The following is a 23,865-nucleotide window of genomic DNA, read 5'->3' on the forward strand; positions in this document are numbered from 1 at the left end:
GTTCAAGTGTGACCAAGGACAACATCTGCATAGACTTTGTGTGTTATCTTTGTGTTTCTCCTTCTCCTCCTACTCCAGAGAGCAAGGAAGGAAGAACAAGCATGGTGGCTCAGTTGTTAGCACTGTTGCTTGGCAGTGCTAGAGCCCTAAATTCAGATCTGACCAAGGGTAACATCTGGATTGATCTTTCAAAGTCCATGCCAATGTTGTCCTTGATGGGATTTGAACTTAAGACGCACACTAAAATGTAATAATGCTAACCACTGAGCCGCATTCATTGAAATTACGCACTTTGATTTTTGGTACAGATGAGGTTGAAATGCCCCGATCTGATTTTGCAAAAGTTGGCCAGATTTTAACGCCCGGACGGTCATGATGAGCAACACTAATGCTAACTACAATATACAACGATGCTGTAAATCCAGTCCTTGCAATGTACCCGTCATGTTAACGATTGCTTCGTCCGTAGTGGCAGTTCTTTATTGAAGACAGGAGATTGAGAATACTTCAAGAGGCCTTCATTCTCCTTAATGCTGCGCACCATGATGTCCTTCTAGTGATGGTGGAACCGTACACAAGGTTAGTCAGGGACAGAAGCACAGAGCAGTAAGGGATGCCCATCTCTTTCAGGGATGTCCAGTCTCTGAGATGAAGAGTTCCTTATACAAAGGGGGGAATCTCTCCCATGAAATGCTGGGGTACATTTGTCTGAAGAGATTCAGCTTTTCCAGGTGCAGCTGACAAATGCTGGAGAGTTTCTCCTTCTCTGGAAGCTGAAGACATGGGGCAAGAAAAATATATTATCTATAAGCCATCAATCTCTGCACACCTAAAGAGGAGACATGTTGGATAAATGGTTGGAGCTAGATAACTACGTCTGCTGTACAAAATACATCACATAGGGTTGCAATGATAATACATCTGCAGTGCAATTATTACACAATGGACACCCCAAACTAATAACCAAATTCAACTGGAATGCCCCTCAACATGGGCATACATTACAATGGTGGGAATTTAGCTCCAAACTCTAAACAAAAAAGAGATGTGTGCAGATTACATAGAGCTGGGGACACATGAGGAAGAGATGTGTGAGGATTATATAGAGCTGGGGATACATGAGGAAGAGATGTGTGAGGATTATATAGAGCTGTGGACACATGAGGAAGAGATGTGTGAGGATTATATAGAGCTGTGGACACATGAGGAAGAGATGTGTGAGGATCATATAGAGCTGTGGACACATGAGGAAGAGATGTGTGAGGATTATATAGAGCTGTGGACACATGAGGAAGAAGAGAAGTGTGAGGATTATATAGATCTGTGGACACATGAAGAGGAGATGTGTAAGGATTATATAGAGTTGTGGACACGTGAGGAAGAGATGTGTGAGGATTATATAGATCTGTGGACACATGAGGAAGAGATGTGTGAAAATTATATAGAGCTGTGGACACATGAGGAAGAAGAGAAGTGTGAGGATTATATAGATCTGTGGACACATGAAGAAGAGTATCTCCCCGCTCATCTCTAGTGAGGATTATATTGAGCTGTAGACACATGAAGAAGAAAAGAAGTGAGAGGATTATATATAGAGATGAGTGAGTATACTCGCTAAAGCACATTACCCGAGCGAGTAGTGCCTTAGCCGAGTATCTCCCCGCTTGTCTCTAAAGATTAGGGAGCCGGCACCGGTGACAGGTGAGTTGCGGCGGGGAGCAGGGGGGAGCGGGGGGGAGAGAGAGAGATCTCCCCTCCGTTCCTCCTCGCTCTCCCCCACCAGCCCCCGAATCTTTAGAGACGAGCGAGAAGATACTCGGCTAAGGCACTACTCGCTCGAGTAATGTGCCTTAGCGAGTATACTCACTCATCTCTAATTATATATGGTTTAGGTTCCATATTGTGGTAGATTCTTTGGTCTTTTTTGGCCGCCTTGTGTTTTTGTATTGTTCTGTCCATGATGCTTAGAACATTACTTTTTCTAACCTTCATTAAAACGAAGTCGCGATGTGTTCTCCGCAGTAAATGTCTGAAGGCCAAGTGTGTCTTTCTGTACAGAGCATCCACCTTGTGCTTCTCTTGTAGCCAGGGACGGCCTGAGGAAAGTCAGATGGAAACGTTGAAATTAGGGGTTGGAGTCAGTAAGGTTTATCTGACAACTACAAAAGGGACTGACCAGATGACTTACTGGGATCGAGCAGGGTGATGGCACTGAAGAAAGCAATTTCATTTTCAGAGAGGTTGAGCGCACAGAGCGAGCGGCAGAAATCAAACATGGAAGTGATGAGGTCGCCGCACCCTGGAGAATAGAAGAGACACTCAGTGCACGGCCGACTACCCAAGATTATCACGCTGCGCTACATAAAATTGGACACTGGACATTGTTGGCATTTTACCTAAAGCATGGAAGAGATCCAGTTGTGCGTATTTTCCCTCAAAAAAGACGGTGTTATTGTAGCAGTTGAAGGCCCGGCTCATTCTAACCAGCAGCAGCTCCATTGCTCCTGCAAAAAATCAAAGGGGGCTTCATTAGGTTTTCAGCTCCCAGGAATATATGCAATTATCATCACTTCATATAGACGGACACTATGACCTCTGCTACCTGCTTTCAGCAGTACAATCTGATCATTCGGATTCAGGTCCATAAAGCCACTGAGTCGCTTTGCAAATTCCACGATATGCTGAATGGCATCTGTAATGTGAGAGACACAGCGTTCCCACATCTGGTCCACGGGCTGCCGAAAGAGACAGGAAGCAGTGAATCGGTAAGGTATGACCGATAATAATATTAACATACACTAAATGCCCATTTTATTAGAGACCCCCCCCCCCCCCCCATCTTGTAGAGTGCCAAACCTCCATTGGCCTTCAGAACCACAGCAATTCACAGTGGCATCCATCCACAGCTATCAGAGGACCAAGGGTCTGACAAAAAAACACTTCCGACACCCAGAGGGGCCCTGAGCCTTCATACTGCCTGAGAAGAAGTGTGAAAAGGCTCCCTTGGAAAAAAACCCACTCATTTTACAGGCATTGAGAGCGCCAATACACAAGATACCCAACATATATTTGAACCACTGAGACTTCTCTGAAGTGACAAAGTAATAGTGCCGCCAACTGCATCCCCCTTAATGGCCCCAGTAGTAACAGTGACCAGTAGTATTAGTGACCCCATTAGTGCATCCAGTAGTAATAGTTTCTCTGTTGGTGGCCCAAGTAGCAATAAGGAAACAGTTAGGGGCCTCAGTAGAATTAGTAACCCCTAAATAAGCCCAGTAGTAATACTGACCCACTTAATGGCCTCAGTAGTACTGTAATAGTAACTCTGTTAGTAACCCCAGTAGTATTGGGCATCCCAATATGTTCCTCAGTAGTAATAGTGACCCCTATATTGGCTCCAGTAGTAATAAGTGACCACCAGTGGTAATAGCAGTAATGCTGCTTGCAATAAATTCTGATCCCTCCATCAGCATGGTGCAACAGAAATCTGGACCATCTGACCAGGAGATGGTTTTCCGCTGCTCAGTGATACAAGTTTTGCGCTCTTTTGCCCGCTGGAGTTGTCTTTCTGTTTCTCTTAGACACAATGGCGCTGGAACTGATCGTCTGTTGTTATGCCATCCGTGCTAAGGAGTGGCGAGTTGTGCGTTCAGACATGTTAGTTGGAGCCACCAATACTGTGCAGCGCCTGTTGGTCAGAATGATTCCTGACATCCTCCTCTGACCCCTTTCGATGATGAGTTGTTTCAGTCAACAGGGTCCCCTTTCGCTGGACGTTTTCCTCGATCGCGCCGTTATCGGTATACTCTTCACACTGTTACATGAGAACCTCCCTCTCCCCTGTAGTTGGCAGCGAGACCCCGGCCAGTCTAGCACCAATTACCGGTCTCGTTGGAAGTCACTCAGATCGCTGGATTTCTCATCTAATGTGGATTCACACTGAAACTGATCCACGGAAAACTTGTCACAAGATTTTATGCCGCACGCCGGGGTTATAGGGAGAACTAAGATACAGGGAAGCGCCAACTGTGAGAGGACCGGGGCTCTAGTAAAGTAATAAAGGAGCCACTCGGTGTAAATCATTAGTCCCTCGATGTGGCAGAGATATAACTGTTGTCGTTATTAGCGGATTACCTTTTGCTGGATGCTGTGCATCTCTTCAGGTGAAAATGTTTCCCATCTCAATATGTGCATGTTCTCCTGACGAAACTGGCATGTCTCTTGATGCGCTAACACCACGTTCTGCATTAGTAGTTCTGACGTTGGAAAATACCGTAAGATAACATATTAATTCATTGTAGATTGCAAATGTTGAAAGACAATGGGAAGACTAGGAATACTGTGCATTGTTTTCACTGAGATCGGACCTACTTACCAAGCTCTGCGGCTGATATCATGGACTCCAGAGGAAGACATCTGCTGACGTTTAGGCTGTAGTATGATTCCTCATTGTGAAGTACATTGGATACCACATTCTCCACACGAAGCTGCTCATCTCGAGGATAGCTTTTCCTAATGGTAGCTTCTGTCTTTTCTGGGGAGTGGAGCACAAGGATGTCCCTCTGCAGTTGCATTCGAGACAGTGAACAGTTGCGTACGGAGCAGGAGTCCCACTTACTGTGACCTGTCCACATAGAAGGTTGAGTAGGATGAGGCAGTTCTGGGGTTGTAGTGGAGGGTTGCTCAGCCTGAGTTTCAGAACTTTGCAGGTTTTCAGAGATCTCCGTCCTTTGTTCCTTCAGAAGTTTCTGGACCTCGGCTTGTAATATAGCCCTTTGTTTTTTAGACATACGTCCAAACTTGACAGCTGGAAGGACAGGTAGAGGGTGACTGTAATTCACGTTTTTTCCTTTATTTTGGCAATCAACCACAAGATTGCAGATGCATGGTCGGTGTTAGCTATGTGCGACCCTTATCACACTGGACACCAGCTTGCAGGGAGGGCGGGACCAGGCAGATGTAGGATGGGGCTGATCGCCCATCATAGGTCTGCCTGGCCAGATGATATTCAGTGTGCCGGGTGAGGTAAGCTCTATAGTGTGTCGGGTCAGGTGAGTTCTATAGTGTGCCGGGTCAGGTGAGTTCTATAGTGTGCCGGGTCAGGTGAGTTCTATAGTGTTCCGGGTCAGGTGAGCTCTACAGTGTGCGGGGACAGGTGAGCTCTACAGTGTGCGCGGTCAGGTGAGCTCTGCAGTGTGTTTGCGGTCAGGTGAGCTCTGCAGTGTGTTTGCGGTCAGGTGAGCTCTGCAGTGTGTTTGTGGTCAGGTGAGCTCTGCAGTGTGTTTGCGGTCAGGTGAGCTCTGCAGTGTGTTTGCGGTCAGGTGAGCTCTACAGTGTGTTTGTGGTCAGGTGAGCTCTGCAGTGTGCGCGGTCAGGTGAGCTCTGCAGTGTGCGGGGTCAGGTGAGCTCTGCAGTGTGCGCGGTCAGGTGAGCTCTGCAGTGTGCGGGGTTAGGTGAGCTCTGCAGTGTGCGGGGTCAGGTGAGCTCTGCAGTGTGCGGGGTCAGGTGAGCTCTGCAGTGTGCGGGGTCAGGTGAGCTCTATAGTATGTGCGGTCAGGTGAGCTCTGCAGTGTGCGGGGTCAGGTGAGCTCTGCCATGTGTTTGCGGTCAGGTGAGCTCTGCCGTGTGTTTGCGGTCAGGTGAGCTCTGCCGTGTGTTTGCGGTCAGGTGAGCTCTGCAGTGTGCGGGGTCAGGTGAGCTCTATAGTATGTGCGGTCAGGTGAGCTCTGTAGTGTGCGGGGTCAGGTGAGCTCTATTGTGTAACTGTAGAGTGCTCACCATCACGAGACATGCCCAGGGAGAGGCACTTCTGCAGTCGGCAGTGCTGGCAGCGGTTCCTACTAGAGCGATCAATTGGGCAGCTTTGTTGCTGGCTGCATGAGTAAATCGGCTTCCCCTGCTGACTCCGACGGAAAAAGCCCTGCCAAGTAAAATACGTGATACAAATGTGTGAGAATGCACCCGACCGGTCGTACCGTACAATGCGAATACAAATAAGCTCCTCCCTCTGACATAACGCAAAACGGAAATCACCAATATTCATATCACGCTGTGAAGAAGGGTATGTTCACACATAGCGGAAATGCTGCAGATTTTCAGCGGCGGAGTTAGCAATGGGAAATCCACAGCACTTCACAGTACAATGTGGATGAGATTTCAAGAAGTCTCATCCAGGAAAATCCACAATACAAACTGATCTGCGGTGCCGAAACCGCAACTGGTCAATTTATGCTGCGCATTTTCACATCAGATTTCACCTCTTCATATTAATAGAAACCCTCTTAATGGCCCCATAGTTATAGTGATCCAATAGTGGCCCCAGTAGTAATAGTTACCCGCACAGTGGTCCCAGTAGTAATGATGACCCCATAGTGGTACCAGTAGTAATAGTTACCCGCACAGTGGTCCCAGTAGTAATGATGACCCCATAGTGGCCCCAGTAGTAATAGTGAATGCGTTAATGGGCCCAGTAGTAATAGTGCCCCAGTTTGTGGCCCCAGTAGTAATAGTTACCCCCACAGTGACCCCAGTAATTATAGTTACTCGCGCAGTGGTCCCAATAATAATAGTGTCTCTGGACCTCTGGCCAGGCAGCAACCCAATGGGCATTTCAATCACCTAGTCACCATCTCTCCTCTGGCAAACCCCACCCTTGCTGCTGAGTCTATGACCCCTGACTTCTCTCTGCCCCTCTTTTCCACCTGGTGTCTGCGCTTAGGAACTTACACAGATGCCGGGGTAGGGGGGAATAGGGGTCAGGAGTCACAGATTCAGTAGTGGAGGTGGCGGGAGGGGAGCTGTATATTGGGTAAGTGAAATGCCTGTCGGGTCGCTGCCCTGCCAGCTCCCAGCTGGCAATAATTACTGGTGGGATGGCACAAAAATACCGCAAACAGGGCTGCAGGGAATCGGCAGAGTTTCAGTCTGTGAATACGTTGCATATTCACAGACTGAAATTTGCATATGCCCGTGTGAATGTGCTCTCACAGAGGATTGTCTATAAAGGATACATTGTAACAAACCCTCCGCTGTAAGAGGTATGAGTTCTATGCAGATTTTCAGCTTCACTGACAATAAGCAGAGGTCTTGAAATGAGTCATCACAGTACATTAGAAGCTCCTTTTAATGATGCAGCGATTAAGCTTTATTGACCCCGTACTTTCCGACCTTCGTGCCGCTTCCTCTGTATCTTACCTTGCATCCTTCGCATGTTATTACGCCATAGTGGATCCCAGACGACTTATCTCCACAGATTTTGCACGGAATGACTTCAATTTGTGCTGCAAAACAAAAGAACGCATTCACATCCTTTTCTTTCCACTGAGAAGCCACTTCAAGCGGCGCCTCCCACAGGCCGCATTGTGCTGAGTCTCAGCTGCTCACATTCTGCTGAATAGGCATTTTTTTGACATGGAAATTACCTTTATTTTACCTGGGGTGGAAAGTGTTAAGATTGAAAGTGTCAAAAGAAAGAAACTGGTGAGAAAGACAGGACTGAGGTGTCAGCTGACCAAAACCCAGACATCCGCTCTTGACTTATTCATCTCCTCCAGTCCTGAGGGCGGTGACAGCATCTACACCACTAATAATAATGGTGACATAACTATAATCTCTGCTAGCTGTTTCTGTTCTCCGTGGGCAATGATGCTCCTTGTGGAGATCCAGCTGCTATAGGTCATCTTAGAGGCAATGCTCCCTGGGAAGAAATATGCAAATTAGCTGCCCTTTAGAAGGACAGCAACTATCTTCCTAGTGCCACCAATAGGCAGTTACATCTGTCACTGAAAATTACATAGATGACATGGATAGAATTCCAGAATCAAGCTTACCGTAGTACATAAATACAGCACAAGAACCAAGCTCACTACATACAATACCAGAACCAAGCCCAGTACATAAATACAGTGCAAGCACCAAGCTCAGTACATAGACACAGTACTAAAAACAAGCTCAGTACATAAATAAAATACCAGAACCAAGCTCAGCTGAGGGCTGTGACAACATGCACACCGCTAATAATAATGACAAATAATGATAAAGTCTGCCTGCTGTTTCTGTTCTTGGTGGGTAATCTATTTGCAGCAATGTAAAAAAAGGGGTTTTATTGTGCAAATGTAGAAAAGCTTTAAAAAATCTATAGTTTTTGTATCATCACAATCGTACTGACCTGCAGAAAAATTTATCCTGTCATTTATGCAGCATGATTAACCCTGTAAAAAAAAGAAAAACTACAAAAAATTGGTACAAATAAAAACTACAGCTCACCACACAAAGAAGTCCTCATATAGCGATGCCAGCGAAAAATAAGTTTTGGCTTTCGAAAAGTTGAGGTGAAAATTCCCCCAAGGGCTTATTATTTAGACGACCATATATCGGCTCGGTATTCACGCCGAGCCGATATACGGTGTCCTTGTATGCAGGGGGGGGGGGGGGGGAGGATGGAAAAGCCAGGAGCAGGAACTGAGCTCCCGCCCCCTCTTCACGCCTTGCCACTATTTGCAATAGGAGGGGGCGAGACAGGGGTGGAGCCAAGTCTCGGCGCTTAGCTCCCCCCCCCGCCCCGTCCCTCCCATTGCAAATACTGGTGAGGGGCGGGAAAGGGGCGGGAGCTCAGTTCCTGCTCCTGGCTCTTCCATCCTCCTCCCCCTGCAGACAAGGACACCGTATATCGGCTCAGCGTGAAAACCGAGCCGATATACGGTCATCTGAAATAGCCCTGAAATCGTTAAGTCCTTATGACCAAAATAGGCGGCGTCACTAAGGGGTTAATGGTTCAGACACCGACTTACTGGATAGTCTCCTATAGTTTTCTCCCTTCCTCTGCATATAGGCGCCCCTGTCCTCTTTAATTATCAGTGATACAATTAGTACTGCCAGAGGAGAGAAGGGAGTGCAGGTGCTGTAGGACAGTCCAGCCATCCCCGCCCAGCTGTAGGCCAGTGCAGCCATCCCCGCCCGGCTATAGGACAGTCCAGCCATCCCCGCCTGGCTATAGGACAGTCCAGCCATCCCCGCCCGGCTGTAAGACAGTCCAGCCATCCCCGTCCGGCTGTAGGACAGTCCAGTCATCTCCGCCCGGCTGTAGGACAGTCCAGCCATCTCTGCCCGGCTATAGGACAGTCCAGCCATCCCCGCCCGGCTGTAAAACAGTCCAGCCATCCCCGCCCGGCTGTAGGACAGTCCAGCCATCCCCGCCCGGCTGTAGGACAGTCCAGCCATCCCCGCCCGGCTGTAAAACAGTCCAGCCATCCCCGCCCGGCTGTAAGACAGTCCAGCCATCCCTGTCCGGCTGTAAGACAGTCCAGCCATCCCCGTCCGGCTGTAGGACAGTCCAGTCATCTCCGCCCGGCTGTAGGACAGTCCAGCCATCTCTGCCCGGCTATAGGACAGTCCAGCCATCCCCGCCCGGCTGTAAAACAGTCCAGCCATCCCCGCCCGGCTGTAGGACAGTCCAGCCATCCCCGCCCGGCTGTAGGACAGTCCAGCCATCCCCGCCCAGCTGTAAGACAGTCCAGCCATCCCCGTCCGGCTGTTGGACAGTCCAGCCATCTCCGCCCGGCTATAGGACAGTCCAGCCATCCCCGCCCAACTGTAGGACAGTTCAGCCTTCCCCGCCCGGCTGTAAGACAGTCCAGCCATCCCTGCCCAGCTGTAAGACAGTCCAGCCATCCCCATCCAGCTGTAGAACAGTTCAGCCATCCCCGCTCGGCTGTAGGACAGTCCAGCCATCCCCGCCGGCTATAGGACAGTCCAGCCATCCCCGTCCGGCTGTAGGACAGTCTAGCCATCTCCGCCCGGCTGTAAGACAGTCCAGCCATCCCCGCCCGGCTGTAGGACAGTCCAGCCATCCCCGCCCGGCTGTAGGACAGTCCAGCCATCCCCGCCCGGCTGTAGGACAGTCCAGCCATCCCCGCCCGGCTGAAGGACAGTCCAGCCATCCCTGCCCGGCTGTAGGACAGTCCAGCCATCCCCGCCCAGCTGTAAGACAGTCCAGCCATCCCTGTCCAGCTGTAGGACAGTCCAGCCATCTCCGCCCGGCTATAGGACAGTCCAGCCATCCCCACCCGGCTGTAGGACAGTCCAGCCTTCCCCGCCCAGCTGTAAGACAGTCCAGCCATCCCCGCCCAGCTGTAAGACAGTCCAGCCATCCCCATCCGGCTGTAGGACAGTTCAGCCATCCCCGCCCGGCTGTAAAACAGTCCAGCCATCCCCGCCCAGCTATAGGACAGTCCAGCCATCCCCGTCCGGCTGTAGGACAGTCCAGCCATCTCCGCTCGGCTGTAAGACAGTCCAGCCATCCCCGTCCGGCTGTAGGACAGTCCAGCCATCTCCGCCCGGCTGTAAGACAGTCCAGTCATCCCCGCCCGGCTGTAAGACAGTCCAGCCATCCCCGCCCGGCTGTAAGACAGTCCAGCCATCCCCGCCCGGCTGTAAGACAGTCCAGCCATCCCTGCCCGACTGTAAGACAGTCCAGCCATCCCCGCCCGGCTGTAGGACAGTCTAGCCATCTCCGTCCGGCTGTGGGACAGTTCAGGCAGTCTCGTCTGGCTGTAGGACAGTCCAGCCATCCCTGTCCGGCAGCAGATACAGGAGGAATAGGACCCAAACGTTCCCCGGTCCGGGTGTTACCCTGCAGGTGCAGAGGAGAGAGCCTGTATGACTGAGTGCTAGAAAACAGAGCTGCTACAAGTCCTCCGTCGTGCCTTAGGGCTTATAACTAGAGATGAGCGAGCACCAAAATGCTCGGGTGCTAGTTGCTCGAGTCAAACTTTTCGTAATGCTCGAGAGCTTGTTTTGAGTAACGAACCCCATTGAAGTCAATGGGCGACTCGAGCATTTTTGTATGGGACCGATGCTCCGCATAGGTCATGACTTGTCAAGCACCAGAAAACATCAGAAAGTCATGGAAACACCACAGAAACAGATAGCTACATCTGAGGCTCCCAGGTCCCACTATTAAGCCAAAATGGGGGCAAGAGTCTGGCGTCACCCCCCTAACAATTTGCTTCGGACAAACCATCATTAGCAAGGCACACCTTAGCTAAGCACCACACTACCTGCAACCATTGACAATCACTGCCTGCGGGTGACACCGCTGCCTCTTCTCTTGGGTTACATGCTGGCATTGCTGTCCAACACCCCCGCACGACCCTGCGTCCACAACACACACAAATGTTTCCCTACGCAGTGTTCAGCTGGCCTCATGCCACACGCTCGCTTCATAGCTACACCACCCTCATGTCTATTTATAAGTGCTTACTGGATGAGGAGGAACCGGAGACACACACTGCAGAGGGTTGGCAGGGCCAGGCAGCGACCCTCTTTGAAAGTGTGGGCGATAGCTCATAATGCTGTTGAGAATGGATGATAAATTGACGTACGATCATCATTCCAATCCCATGCCACCTCCGTCACAAAATTGTCAGGAGCCGCAAACATGGGCATAAAGGGGACTCAGGTGCCAGCACTTCTACACATCTCCACAATGCAGCAATACTCTGTGTGGGAAGTACGTGAGGGGGCCCAGGGTCAGGCTCAGTCCCAGCCTCCACCTTGTGTAACCCAAGGTGCCGCGAGTTACATAGCAAAGGGAAATCCATGTGTCCCCACACAATTCATTCTGTGTAGGTGTCAGATAGCTCAACACCGCAATGGGAAGTCTTTGAGTTCCTTGGGCTCGCCTATGCTGTGGGTGCACAAAGATGGTATTACACAGGAAGAAATCACAGTGCCCAAACATGGCAGAGTTTCACCCCGCCAAGGACCTCGGCCCACATTTCTACCCTAGTCAGTCAGTGTATTTGTGCCAGACAGGTAAAACACAGCAATGGGAAGTCTTTGTGCACCCACAGCATAGGCGAGCCCAAGGAACTTAAAGATGGTATTACACATAAAGAAATCAGAGTGCCCAAACTTGGCAGTTTCACCCTGCCAAGGACCTCGGCCTCGGCTCACACCCTCAGCAATCGTGGGCATAAAGCAGACTTGAATGCTAGTGCAGCTGTGAACGTTTCATCAATGCAGTAACGCTCCTTTTGTTTGGCCCAAACCAGTGTCTCAGATAACTGTGGTAACATGAGAGAAAATACATGTTGCCCAGCGCTGATCCCCAGACCCCAAGCAGGAGGAGGAGGTGGCATAATAAGGCCGAGAAACCATGACTGAGGTAGGACCTGCAATAATCTGTGTGGGAAGTACGTGAGTGGGCCCTGGGTCAGGCTCGGTCCCAGCCTCCACCTTGTGTGTCCCAAGGTGCCATGAGTTAAATAGCTATGGGAAATCCATGGGTCCCCACACACTTCATTCTGTGTAGGTGTCAGATAGCTCAACACTGCAATGGGAAGTCTTTGAGTTCCTTGGGCTCGCCTATGCTGTGGATGCACAAAGATGGTATTACACAGCAAGAAATCACAGTGCCCAAACATGGCAGAGTTTCACCCCGCCAAGGACCTCGGCCATGGCCCACATTTCTGCCCAAGTCAGTCAGTGTATTTGTGCCAGATAGGTAAACACCATGATGGGAAGTCTTTGTGCACCCACAGTATAGGCAGACCCCTGTAGCATTTCTGTAGTAAAGGTATAGGCAGACCCCAGTAACATTTCTGTAGCAAAAGTATAGGCAGACCTCTGTAACATTTCTGTACCAAGAGTATAGGCGGACCCCTCAAACCATTCAGTAGAAAAGGTATAGGCAGACCCCAGTAACATTTCTATAGCAAGAGTATAGGCAGACCCCTCAAACCATTCAGTAGAAAAGGTATAGGCAGACCCCAGTAACATTTCTGTAGCAAAAGTATAGGGAGACCCCAGTAACATTTCTGTAGCAAAAGTATAGGCAGACCCCTGTGACATTTCTGTAGCAAAAGCATAGGTGAACCCCTCAAACCATTCAGTAGAAACTGCATAGGCGGACCCCAGTAACATTTCTGTAGCAAAAGTATAGGCAGACCCCTGTAACATTTCTGTAGCAAGAGTATAGACGGACTCCATTAACATTTCTATAGCAAGAGTATAAGCGGACCCCAGTAACATTTCTTTAGCAAAAGTATAGGTGGACCCCTGTAACATTTCTGTAGCAAGAGTATAGGCGGACCCCTGTAACATTTCTGTAGCAAGAGTATAGGCGGACCCCTGTAACATTTCTGTAGCAAGAGTATAGGCGGACCACAGTCACATTTCTGTAGCAAAAGTATAGGCGAACCCCTCAAACCATTCAGTAGAAAAGGTATAGGCAGACCCCTCTAACATTTCTGTAGCAAGAGTATAGGCGGATCATAGTGACATTTCTGTAGCAAAAGTATAGGCAGACCCCAGTGACATTTCTGTAGCAAAAGTATAGGCAGACCCCTCAAACCATTCAGTAGAAAAGGTATAGGCGGACCTCAGTAACATTTCTGTAGCAAAAGTATAGGCAGACCCCAGTAACATTTTTTTTTTAGCAAAAGTATAGGCAGACCTCAATTCTGAAGCCCTCAACTTTCCCCCCCCCCCCCATCAGCAGCGCTGTTGAAGAGGTTATCTTGTTTGTGGGACGAATTATACTTTGTATTGTGCCATTTGGTGATCCATATAACTTTTTAATTGCTTTCTATTCTGTTTTTTTGTGAGGCAAGATCTACAAAAGTAACTGTTTTTGCCACGTTTGTTTATTTTTTTTCACAACCTGCACAGTGCAGGTTAACTAATGTACTAACCTTTTTCCATTGGTTATTACAAACACGGCATTACCAGATTTGCAGTGTTTTTGTTATTAATAATTTTTTTTAGACATAGTAAAGAGGGCACAGTGGGGTGTTGACATTCTTATTTTTTCCCCTTGTTACTGTTTTTTAAAAATACTTATTCTTATTATTTTTGTCCCAACTTCAATATCACTATTTTTGATTGTTTTGACAATACACTACTATACTTCAGTATAGCAGTGTATTATATTAACCATCTTCAAGCTTCCAGGTGCCACTGCAACCCATCGGGACCCGGCAATTAGAACACAGGGGTCTGATGGGTGACAGATGGAGCTCCCTCTCTACTCTGTCTGCTTTTTACATGCCATAGTCACATTGACCGCAGCATGTAAAGGGTTAAATTGCAGGGATCAGTAGTTCCTCTAGTCTAGTTCCTGCTGTCAGAATAAGTGCCAGTTCATCATCATACAAGCGGTCTACAGAATAAAGTCCTTTACTGACCGCCGCAGAAAGGCATATGGGTGGTCACTAAGGAGTCACTAAGCCAGTTTTAGATTGCACCTGCTGTTGGCATAGTACACAGCACCCTCTGGAGGCCGGGTTCTGTAATGCAGGCTATATAGTTTCCTCGTGCATAGTATTGGTATAATTGGGATTGTCATTGTAGATCAACAGAAATGTTTATTATAGTTGGCACAGATTTATTTTGCCAGTGCTTGTATCACACTGAAGATATCATTAGTACACTTCTGTGCCCGGCTTGGGGTTTGTCACAGGGCAAAAACATCTTCAGTTTGTTGGTATCTGTTTTGTATATACACTAGCCTATATATATAGCCACTAGCCTAATGTCCATAACAGAACCTGCTACACTGACCCCATAACAGAGCCAGATACAGCGCCTCTATAACAATTCCCATCAACGCCCCATAATAGAGCCAAACACGGTGCCTCTATAATAGAAGTAGAAACAGTGCTCCTATAACAGAGCCAGATACAATGCCTGAAGGGGAAAACTTCAAAAAGTTGCAAATCTGCTGCATGCACCAAAATTGCAATTTTTCTACACCAGAAAACTGGTATACTAGACAAAATAAATATGCCCCCATGCTCCTAGAAGTGTTATGGACAGCAGGAGTTCTGCAGATTTATCATCTCCTATCTACTAGTTTGTTGTTGGAGCTGTTGCCATATAAGTGTCTTACAAGTGATCCATTAGAGCAGGTCAGCCGACCACACTGCCGCAACTCAATCTTCTTTTGGATTGGAGTTCTTTATCCGCCCCTCTTGAAATATTCCTGGCTTCTGCAGTGTGTTGCTAGTTATAGCGTAGGCTATGTGCATATCCGATATTCCTTGTTTGTATCTAGTATCTTGTTCCTAGTTATCTTTTTGCGATCCCTTGTTCCTTGTCTAGCTTTGTTTGTTTCAGTGTAGTCTTGTGTTGTCAATTCTAAAAGCAGCATGTCCCGATCTGGATTGAGATGTCCTGAATTTAGATTGTGGGATGCTTTTTGGATGCCATTGCAGGCTGTTGCCTTCTTAAAGCTGCCATGAATGATTTCCTGTTAAGACATGCCTGTGGCACGTCTTAATAGAACGCTGCTCAGAATATAGTATAAGGCAATATTTTAGTATTGCATTTTGCTGTAAAAGTGATCAAATAAACTCAAATTCATGTCCACTATGGGGACTAAAAATGCAAAATAAAGATTTTTTAGTTCTTAAAAAAATGTATATTTTTTTTAAATCCCTTTCCTAGACATCACATCAGAAAATAAAAAAAATATAAAAATTTGTATCATTGCATCTGTAAAAGGTCTGTTTAATAAAATGTCACTTATTTCATTAATTATCATCCTGAAGGATAAATACCATTAGAACAAAAAGTATGTAATGCCAGAGTTGTGGTTTTTTTTTCGTCTCTCCGTCTTCAAGAAATAATTGATTAAAAAGTGATCAAAAAGCTGTATGTGCTAAAAAATGGGATCAGTGAAAAACGGCTCACCTCGCAAAAAACGAGGCCTCACGCATCACCACTAATGGAAAAGTAAAAAAGTTCCGATGGTTAAAAGGATGGCGATAAAACACAATTTTAAAAAAAAATATATTTTATTTTTTTAAGTACTACGGCATAAAAAAAACTCTCTAAATTTGGTATCGCTATAATCGTACTGACCCGCAGAATAACGTCATTGTGTCATTTTTACTGTACCATGAACGCCATAACCCCCCCCATGCATAGAAGGCGCAATTGTGTTTTTTCCTATCTCACCCCACTCATAACATTTTTTTTACTTTTCCATTACATTATACGTTACAGTAAATGGTACCAATGAAAAACACAGCTGCAGGATACAAGCCGTCTTATAGATCTGTCACTGGGAAAAAACAGAGGATTTTTTTGAAAGTGGGGAGGAAAAGTGAAACTAATGAAAACAGCTGCAACAGGAAAGGGTTGAGAAGCGTCTAGTAATATCCGTGTATACATACCCTGTTTCCCTGAAAATAAGACATACCCTGAAAATAAGACATAGTATGATTTTCCAGAATTTGAGGATGCAAAATGATTTTTCAGACTTTTTGAGAATGCTTGAAATATAAGCCCTACTCCAAAATTAAGCCCTGCTAATAGTTAATTTAAAAAGTCAATTTAAATAGTGTCCAGGCAGCTATACATCTAAAAAAGTTAAACCTTTTTGAACAAAAATTAATATAAGACACTGTCTTATTTTCGGGGAAACACGGTAATGCTTATGTTCTGTCACTCACAGGTATCTCCTGTATTGAGGAGCTTACTGAGGTGCGGTAATACATACGATGAGGTACATGGCGGGGATCGGCGCGTATTTCCCAGCTGCTATTTTTAGAGGCTTCAGTTGCGGCGCTCTCCCAGCCTCACCTCGTGCCGTCCCGGCTGCGTCCTGTGGTCTGATTGTAGTGGGAGCCCGTACGTTGGCTCCAGGTGCTCAGGAGCCTTACAAAACCCTAGTAGGGCGTTGAAGAAGAGTGGGGGGGATTTGCAGCGCCTGCAGCTGGAGGGCTCTGCTATATTTGTACCTCATCGGGCCAGCTCTTCTCACTTTGCCTTTCGCAGCATCTAGATGTGCCGTACTGATGAAGAGTAATTTATCAGCTCCCGTTCACATAGTGCAGATTGTTCTGCTTCTGCATCAGACTGCTGAATCCTTTATGGTCAGCAGATAACTCCACTCTACTGGCTTTCTGCCTGGGATAAATGGCACCCTTTGGCAAAATTTTTTGCTGCCACCCCTTACATCTCATGAGAAAAAATTATAAATGTATATGGCACTTATGCCTGCCTGTATTCTGCTTGTGTAGAAAGTAGCAAGATAGCGAAATACCCACAGCAGAACAGCTCAGTACATAAATACAGTACCAGAACCAGGTCCATAACATTAAGACATCACTACAACTAAGCTCATGATACAGCACCAGAAACAAGCACAGTACATGCAACCCCAATTCCAAAAACGTTGTGATCTCTCAGCTCCCCATATATTTGCATACAAGGGGATCACTTTGGCGGGACAAGGCTCTTCGTATATCTCTCGCAGCTAATTACTATTCTTGTAGTACTCCATAGAGGTAGTTAGACACCATTCTATATCTCTGAAGGTCGATGGCGTGTCTAACCTCGCAGCCTAATAGGTGCCAGAGTACACCACCAAATTTCAGGCGCGGCGCAGATTCCGTGGAAAAAGCAGGAGTCTAAGACAAAAATCTGTACTGCGCAGGTACAATGACGAGTAGTGCGGACCATCCGCAGAAATGAAAAGAAGAAGAAAATACAGGTACACGCGGACATTGGCTGGGCACAGGGTCAGATTCCGCTGTGGGCTCCCACATGTGGAATCCGACCTGCCCATGTGCAGCCGGTCTTATTAAGAGAAAGAAAGTTATTTTCTTTGTAGCAGTTGCACCATTTGAATTACGTTGGATTAAATAGATCATGGCAGGCATTATTAGAACATTTTCCTTAGCTTTGAGAATTTAGAAGTGAGGTTTCCTTGGACCTGTCCATGGGCATTATTCACTATAGATTTAGTTAGCTGGCTTGGACTAGTAAGGGCTAACTTGTTACTGGCCTGCTCCTTTACAATGACTCTGGCTTCAGTTTCTTCCCACTGAACTATTCACTTCTCTCTCTCCTCTACTAACACTTCCGAATAACTTGGCCCTTAGTACTCATTCTCTTTCCCATCGCACTGACTTCTGAGTAAAGATGTTCTCCTGGTTCCTCCCCGGTCTCTATCTCAGGCTCCCCTGGACTAGACTCACTAACCCCAATGTAGTACAATCTGAATATTGTCAGCGGCACTCACCAGACAAACAACATATGCAGCGTAGTGATTAGAGATGAGCGAGTATACTCGCTAAGGCACATTACTCGAGCAAGTAGTGCTTTAGCCGAGTATCTCCCCGCTCGTCTCTAAAGATTTGGGGGCCGGCACCGATGACAGGTGAGTTGCGGCGGGGAGCGAGGGAGAGAGAGATCTCCCCTCCATTCCTCCCCACTCTCCCCCGCTGCTCCCCGCCCCCCGCTGGCCCCCGAATCTTTAGAGACGAGCGGGGAGATACTCGGCTAAGGCACTACTCGCTCGAGTAATGTGCCTTAGTGAGTATACTCACTCATCTCTAGTAGTGATGTAAGAATGCATGCCCCCAGGATTTGACCCAAATCCAAACTTGTAGAAAATTCAAGGTAGAAAGAGGCAGCATAGATGGTGCATAGTTGATCCAAAGAATCCAACTTTATTCCTGAAACGGTCACACAGAAATCAGACTCACTAACCCCGCCCACTCTCTACATTTTATACCTTCTTACTCAACCAATCCTAGGTTAGGCAAAATTGACTATCCAATCCCTAAGCTAACTAGGGAAGATTGGCAGGTATGAGAGCAGGTTAGGGTGCAAATTTAACACATTATTGACCATTTAAAGGCATATGCACACTTTCCATCTATCTAAGTCTATACACTTTTGATTGCATCTGGGTCACTACACATAATGTATGGAGAAAGGTAAACATTTCTAAGTGTGTTAAAATAGAAAAGAAACACAATTGCATTATTTCTTTTTGTCTTTACGGCGTTGCAATAGCAGTATAAGTGACGTTATCTTTATTCTGGGGGTCAGTATGAGTATGACGACACCAACTTTATGTAGTTTTGTTTGTTGTATTACTTTGAAATATTAAAAAAAAAAAACGTAAAAAAAAAAGACTTTCTGTCGCATCTTCTGTCCCCATAACTTGTATATTCTTCAGCTGAGGCTGTGCGAGGGCTTGTTTTTTTACAAGGTGACTTGTAGTTTCTATTGGTAGTATTTTGGGATACATATGAACTTATGATCACTTTTCTTCAACTTTTGGGGGGAGACAGGGGGACCAAAAAAGTGCAATTCTGGCGTTGTGTATTTTTCTCTGACGCCCTGTTCTGGCATTTTAAAGCATTTTGTAATGGAAAAAAAGTTTTCATTCCCTGTTTTTTTAAGCTTTTTTTACCTATTTAACTCTTCTTAGAACTTTTTTAGTTCCTCTCTGGGCATCGCCATGCGATCGCCACTATCTGGGCCGCGGCCTCTATGCTTCGCACGCTGCACTCAGGTACCCTGTGGTATTTCCAATCAGTACGCAGAGCAGCGGTCCCCGGACGGGATATTTCACAACTCCACCGCCCCCGGTGACACTCATGTACGTCTAGGCTTTTCCTGTGGGTGTTGAAACATCAAAGTGACAGCGAGTAGATCTCAGTGTGAGTCAGCAGCGCAGACCGGCGGCCGGTTATTACTCAGGAGCCGCCGGCAACCTGAAATGACGGTAACGCTCCCTTTTATCAGCTCAATCCTGACGGGAAAGTCAACCCCACAAAAGGTTAGACTGGCCCGGCCGCCGCTGCCAGGCAATGTCGCCAAGTATTCCGCCTGGTTCTCAGCAAAGAACTTTGTCGCCAAAATTAATAGATATTACGCCGCTTTTCAAAAGTGTCTGAGAAATGGGCGGGGTTTGAGTGGAGTGAGGAGTTGGGACTCATTCACCCAGGTGTATTTGCGCTGCGTATTACACGAGGAATATGCACAGAAGAAAACCCGTTGATTTCTTATGGTTATTCACATGAACGTATTTTTCACATATATTTCGCTTGCATGAGGAAAATCGCAGCACGTCCTATTTTTGTGCATTTTCACGCATCGTGAGGGCCCATTCAAGTCTACGGGATCGTGTACATATGCAGCAAATATGCAGTTCCATGCATATGTAGGGGTCCTTCAGACAAGCGTAAGTGCAAAAAGGTTTCGATTTGCACATTTACGTACCCCCATAGACTCCTATGGTGCCTTTGCTGCATAAATGCACTTGCGCACCAAAATAGAGCAGGTTGCGGGATTTCTTGTGTGTGCAAAATGTGTGCGCAAAAGGGTAATTGAGAGTGATCAATTCTCTGCGCTGGTGTGAGTATTTACGCATGTAGACAGGAAAGCCGGTGAGCAAATAGTGAAATCTATCACGCCTTCGTATATATGAAAACAACGCAGTATATATGCGGAAATCTACGCGCAAAAAAACTGCCTACTCAGCAAATACACTGCAGATATGCAATACGCATGCAGGAAATATGCAGTGTGTTTACGTGACCGAATACGTATATGGTGGTGTGAAAGAGCCCCTAGGGGGCGTGACCACTGACATTATAGCACAAACCTACGGCACCTTCTGACTGGCGCATGCAGGTGCCGCCAGATGTGACTAATGGATTAAAACCCACCATCTCCTTACTACATATGATTGTGGGCGCAGCACGTCGGATTGTTCACATCACCTTTTTGCTTTCTGTTTCTAATGGATTCATTTTTTAAAAAAATTTAACGAATAGCAAAACGGATTTAAAACAGAACCGAAGAGAAACCGCGGTTTCCATTTGTTCAGCTGACCGGTAGGCGCAGGACCATTTCTATCAGCTTGTTTTGTTCTATTTGCACGCGCTTTTAAGAGATCCGTTTTGTCTTCTTTTGTCTTTCTTCCCTTCTGTGTTCATTTAACCCTTTAATGACATGGCACTAGAGATGAGCGAGTATACTCGCGAAAGGCACATTATTTGAGCGAGTAGTGCCTTAGCCGAGTATCTCCGCGCTCGTCTCTAAAGATTTAGGGGGCCGCCGCGGCTGACAGGTGAGTTGCGGTGGGGAGCAGGGAGAGAGAGATCTCCCCTCCGTTCCTCCCCGCTCCCCCCCCGCCGGCCCCCGAATCTTTAGAGACGAGCGGGGAGATACTTGGCTAAGGCACTACTCACTCGAGTAATGTGCCTTAGCGAGTATACTCGCTCATCTCTACACGGCACCTTTTTTTTTTCCATTTCTGATTTTTCCACCCCACTTTCAAAAAATCATAACTGTTTTCTTTTGCCATCGGCGTCGCTGTCTGTGAGTTGTTTTTTGCAGGATCAGTTGTATATTTCAATGATAGTATGTAATGTACCGTATAATGTACTGAAAAACTTTCTACTGTATTGGAAAATTTCTGAGTGGAGTAAAATAATACAAAAAGCACAATTCTGCCATCTTTGGTGGTGGGGTATTCTACGGTTTCACACTACAGCAATAATGACATGATAAGTTTATTCTGAGGCTTGGTCCGATCTCAAAAATACCAAATTTGTATAGTTTTTTTGCTGTACTACTTTTAAAATATATATAAAATCATTTTCTGCCGCGTTTACCTGACTGCCATAACGTTTTTATTTTTCTTTTGACATAGTTGTATGAGGGCTCAGTATTTGTGGGACATCCTGTAGTTTCTATTGGTGCCATTTTGAAGTTCATACGACTTTTTGATAGCTTTTTCTTAAATTTTTTTCTTGAAGATGGGGTGACAAAAAAAAGTGCAATTCTGGGGGATGTGTATTTTCTATGACGATGTTTACAAAGTGGGATAAATTATGTGTTGCTGTGATAGATCAGATGTTTACAGACACAGTGATATGTTTTTTTAGTTTTTAGTTTTGATTTTTTGTTTAGAATTATGGGAAAAGTTTTAAAGGTTTAACAACCGTGATCAGCATTCATACTGATCATGGCTGGTACAGGCAGTAATCAGCTAGCATCGCAGATATCCACTTTTCTTCATACCATCTTTCAATTGCACATATCTCCTGGTGAAATCTTTCACCATGCTTATTTGATAAGTCACTGTATCTCTCCAGGAAGTGCGGGTAGACAGTTTTGATAAATGAGGCCCAATATACTATAACAAAATGGTACAATATTAAATATCCTACTTTCCTACTATCCTACCAGTGCATTGTGGGAGTTTTAGAAGAGACTTCCTAAAAAGTACAATAACATGATGTAGTAACAAAGAAAGAATACAGCATTACAGGAAAACCTCCTGAGTAGCAGAAAGAGAAGCTGCAGGGAGAGAAGCTGCAGGAAGGGGAGCTGCAGGAAGAGAAGTTGCAGAGAGAAAATCTGCAGGGAGAGAAGCTGCAGAAAGAGAAGCTTTGTGAAGAGAAGCTGCAGGGAGAGAAGCTGCAGGAAGAGAAGGTGCAGGGAGAGAAGTTCCAGGTAGAGAAGCTGCAGGGAGAAGCTGCAGAAAGAGAAGATTCATGAAGGGAAGCTGCAGGGAGAGAAGCTGCAGGAAGAGAAGTTGCAGAGAGAAAAACTGCAGGGAGAGAAGCTGCAGGAAGAGAAACTGCAGGGAGAGAAGCTGCAGAAAGAGAAGCTTTGTGAAGAGAAGTTGCAGGGAGAGAAGCTGCAGGAAGAGAAGGTGCAGGGAGAGAAGTTCCAGGTAGAGAAGCTGCAGGGAGAAGCTGCAGAAAGAGAAGATTCATGAAGGGAAGCTGCAGGGAGAGAAGCTGCAGGAAGAGAAGTTGCAGAGAGAAAAACTGCAGGGAGAGAAGCTGCAGGAAGAGAAACTGCAGGGAGAGAAGCTGCAGAAAGAGAAGCTTTGTGAAGAGAAGTTGCAGGGAGAGAAGCTGCAGGAAGAGAAGGTGCAAGGAGAGAAGCTGCAGAGAGAGAGAAGCTGCAAAAAGTAAAGCTGCAGGGAGAGAAGCTGCAGAGAGAGAAGTTCCAGGTAGAGAAGCTGCAGGGAGAAGCTGCAGAAAGAGAAGATTCATGAAGAGAAGCTGCAGGAAGAGATGCTGCAGGAAGAGAAGCTGCAGGAAGAGATGCTGCAGGGAGAGAAGCTCCTGGAAGAGAAGCTGCATGCAGCTTCTTGTGAGGGGGGACGGGGAGATAGACAGAGCCGTGGGAACTGAAGTGATTAAAGGGTTAAAACTCATGTTTTATAAAAAAAAACAAACCTCTTATCTCCAGATAAGTGCATGAACAATGAAGCGATCTGCAGGCAAGCAGTGAAGGAGCCGGCTGCATCAACATAGCTGGGCAGGAGGAAGACAGTAGTCCATCGCCAGTCTCTGCAAGTGGCGAGCAGCAATGTCTCACACTGCTGATGACCACTATAGCAAATCAGTGGCCACAGCGGTCAGGCACTGAACTCCTGCCATCATGGCTCCCAGGGTGGGCTGAGCCCGGAACAGGGGGGCACAGAACCCTTGGGCCGGTCCCCCAGCTAATATTTAGGGCCGCTGTGCCCTGTGGCTGTTACTGCTATTCTCTGCTGTCATCCTCCTGTACAATGATAAACCATTGCAAGCATTGCACAGTGTGAAGAGAATGGTAGCAGAAAAGCTGCGGTACAGATCAGGATGCTGCAAATCATCAGTGACAAGACCCGTCATCCACTTAATTTCCCAGCCCTTCTAGCACTGCCTGCGCACCTTACTGCTCCGCTCTTCCCATAGACCTCACACGAGGAGCTGCTGCTGCGCTACTGGGGACCCTTCCTGTTATACAGTATGGTGGGTCAATCGGGAGCGGTGGTGGCTCTTCCAGAAAATAAGCCCTACCCCGAAAATCAGCACTAGCCGGATTTTCAGTGCGTCTTCAAATATAAGCCCCACCCTATAAATAAGCCCTACTTACACTACATAAAAAAATGAATACATTATCTAGCAGGTTCGGTCCAGGTTCAGGTCCCTCTCTCTCCTCTTCATAGCTCCATCACACACTTCCCACAGTCCAGAAAATAAGCCCTACCCCAAAAATCAGCACTAGCCGGATTTTCAGTGCGTCTTCTATAAGCCCCACCCTATAAATAAG

General features: G+C 46.8%; 1 protein-coding gene across 2 annotated transcripts in view; it reads right to left on the reverse strand.

Annotated features, from left to right (window-relative positions):
• Positions 1-269: 269 nt before the first annotated feature.
• The window catches only part of LOC136631610 (nuclear receptor ROR-gamma-like), a 29,209-nt gene continuing 5,613 nt past the window's right edge, over positions 270-23,865 (reverse strand). The window contains exons 2-11 of one of the 2 annotated variants that reach the window (XM_066605896.1): positions 7,195-7,280; positions 5,779-5,920; positions 4,619-4,807; positions 4,376-4,534; positions 4,135-4,256; positions 2,603-2,735; positions 2,397-2,504; positions 2,189-2,299; positions 1,987-2,096; positions 270-773 (exon numbers count right to left, since the gene is read on the reverse strand). In XM_066605896.1, coding sequence (XP_066461993.1) covers positions 627-773; positions 1,987-2,096; positions 2,189-2,299; positions 2,397-2,504; positions 2,603-2,735; positions 4,135-4,256; positions 4,376-4,534; positions 4,619-4,807; positions 5,779-5,920; positions 7,195-7,280 — 1,307 coding nt within the window. In that variant the 3' untranslated portion in view covers positions 270-626. Of the gene's footprint in view, positions 774-1,986; positions 2,097-2,188; positions 2,300-2,396; positions 2,505-2,602; positions 2,736-4,134; positions 4,257-4,375; positions 4,808-5,778; positions 5,921-7,194; positions 7,281-23,865 lie in introns of both variants that reach the window. The other variant, XM_066605895.1, reaches the window with a different exon arrangement.

The sequence above is a fragment of the Eleutherodactylus coqui genome, chromosome 6 (genome assembly GCF_035609145.1).
Source record: "Eleutherodactylus coqui strain aEleCoq1 chromosome 6, aEleCoq1.hap1, whole genome shotgun sequence".
In the NCBI taxonomy this organism is placed as follows: domain Eukaryota; kingdom Metazoa; phylum Chordata; class Amphibia; order Anura; family Eleutherodactylidae; genus Eleutherodactylus; species Eleutherodactylus coqui.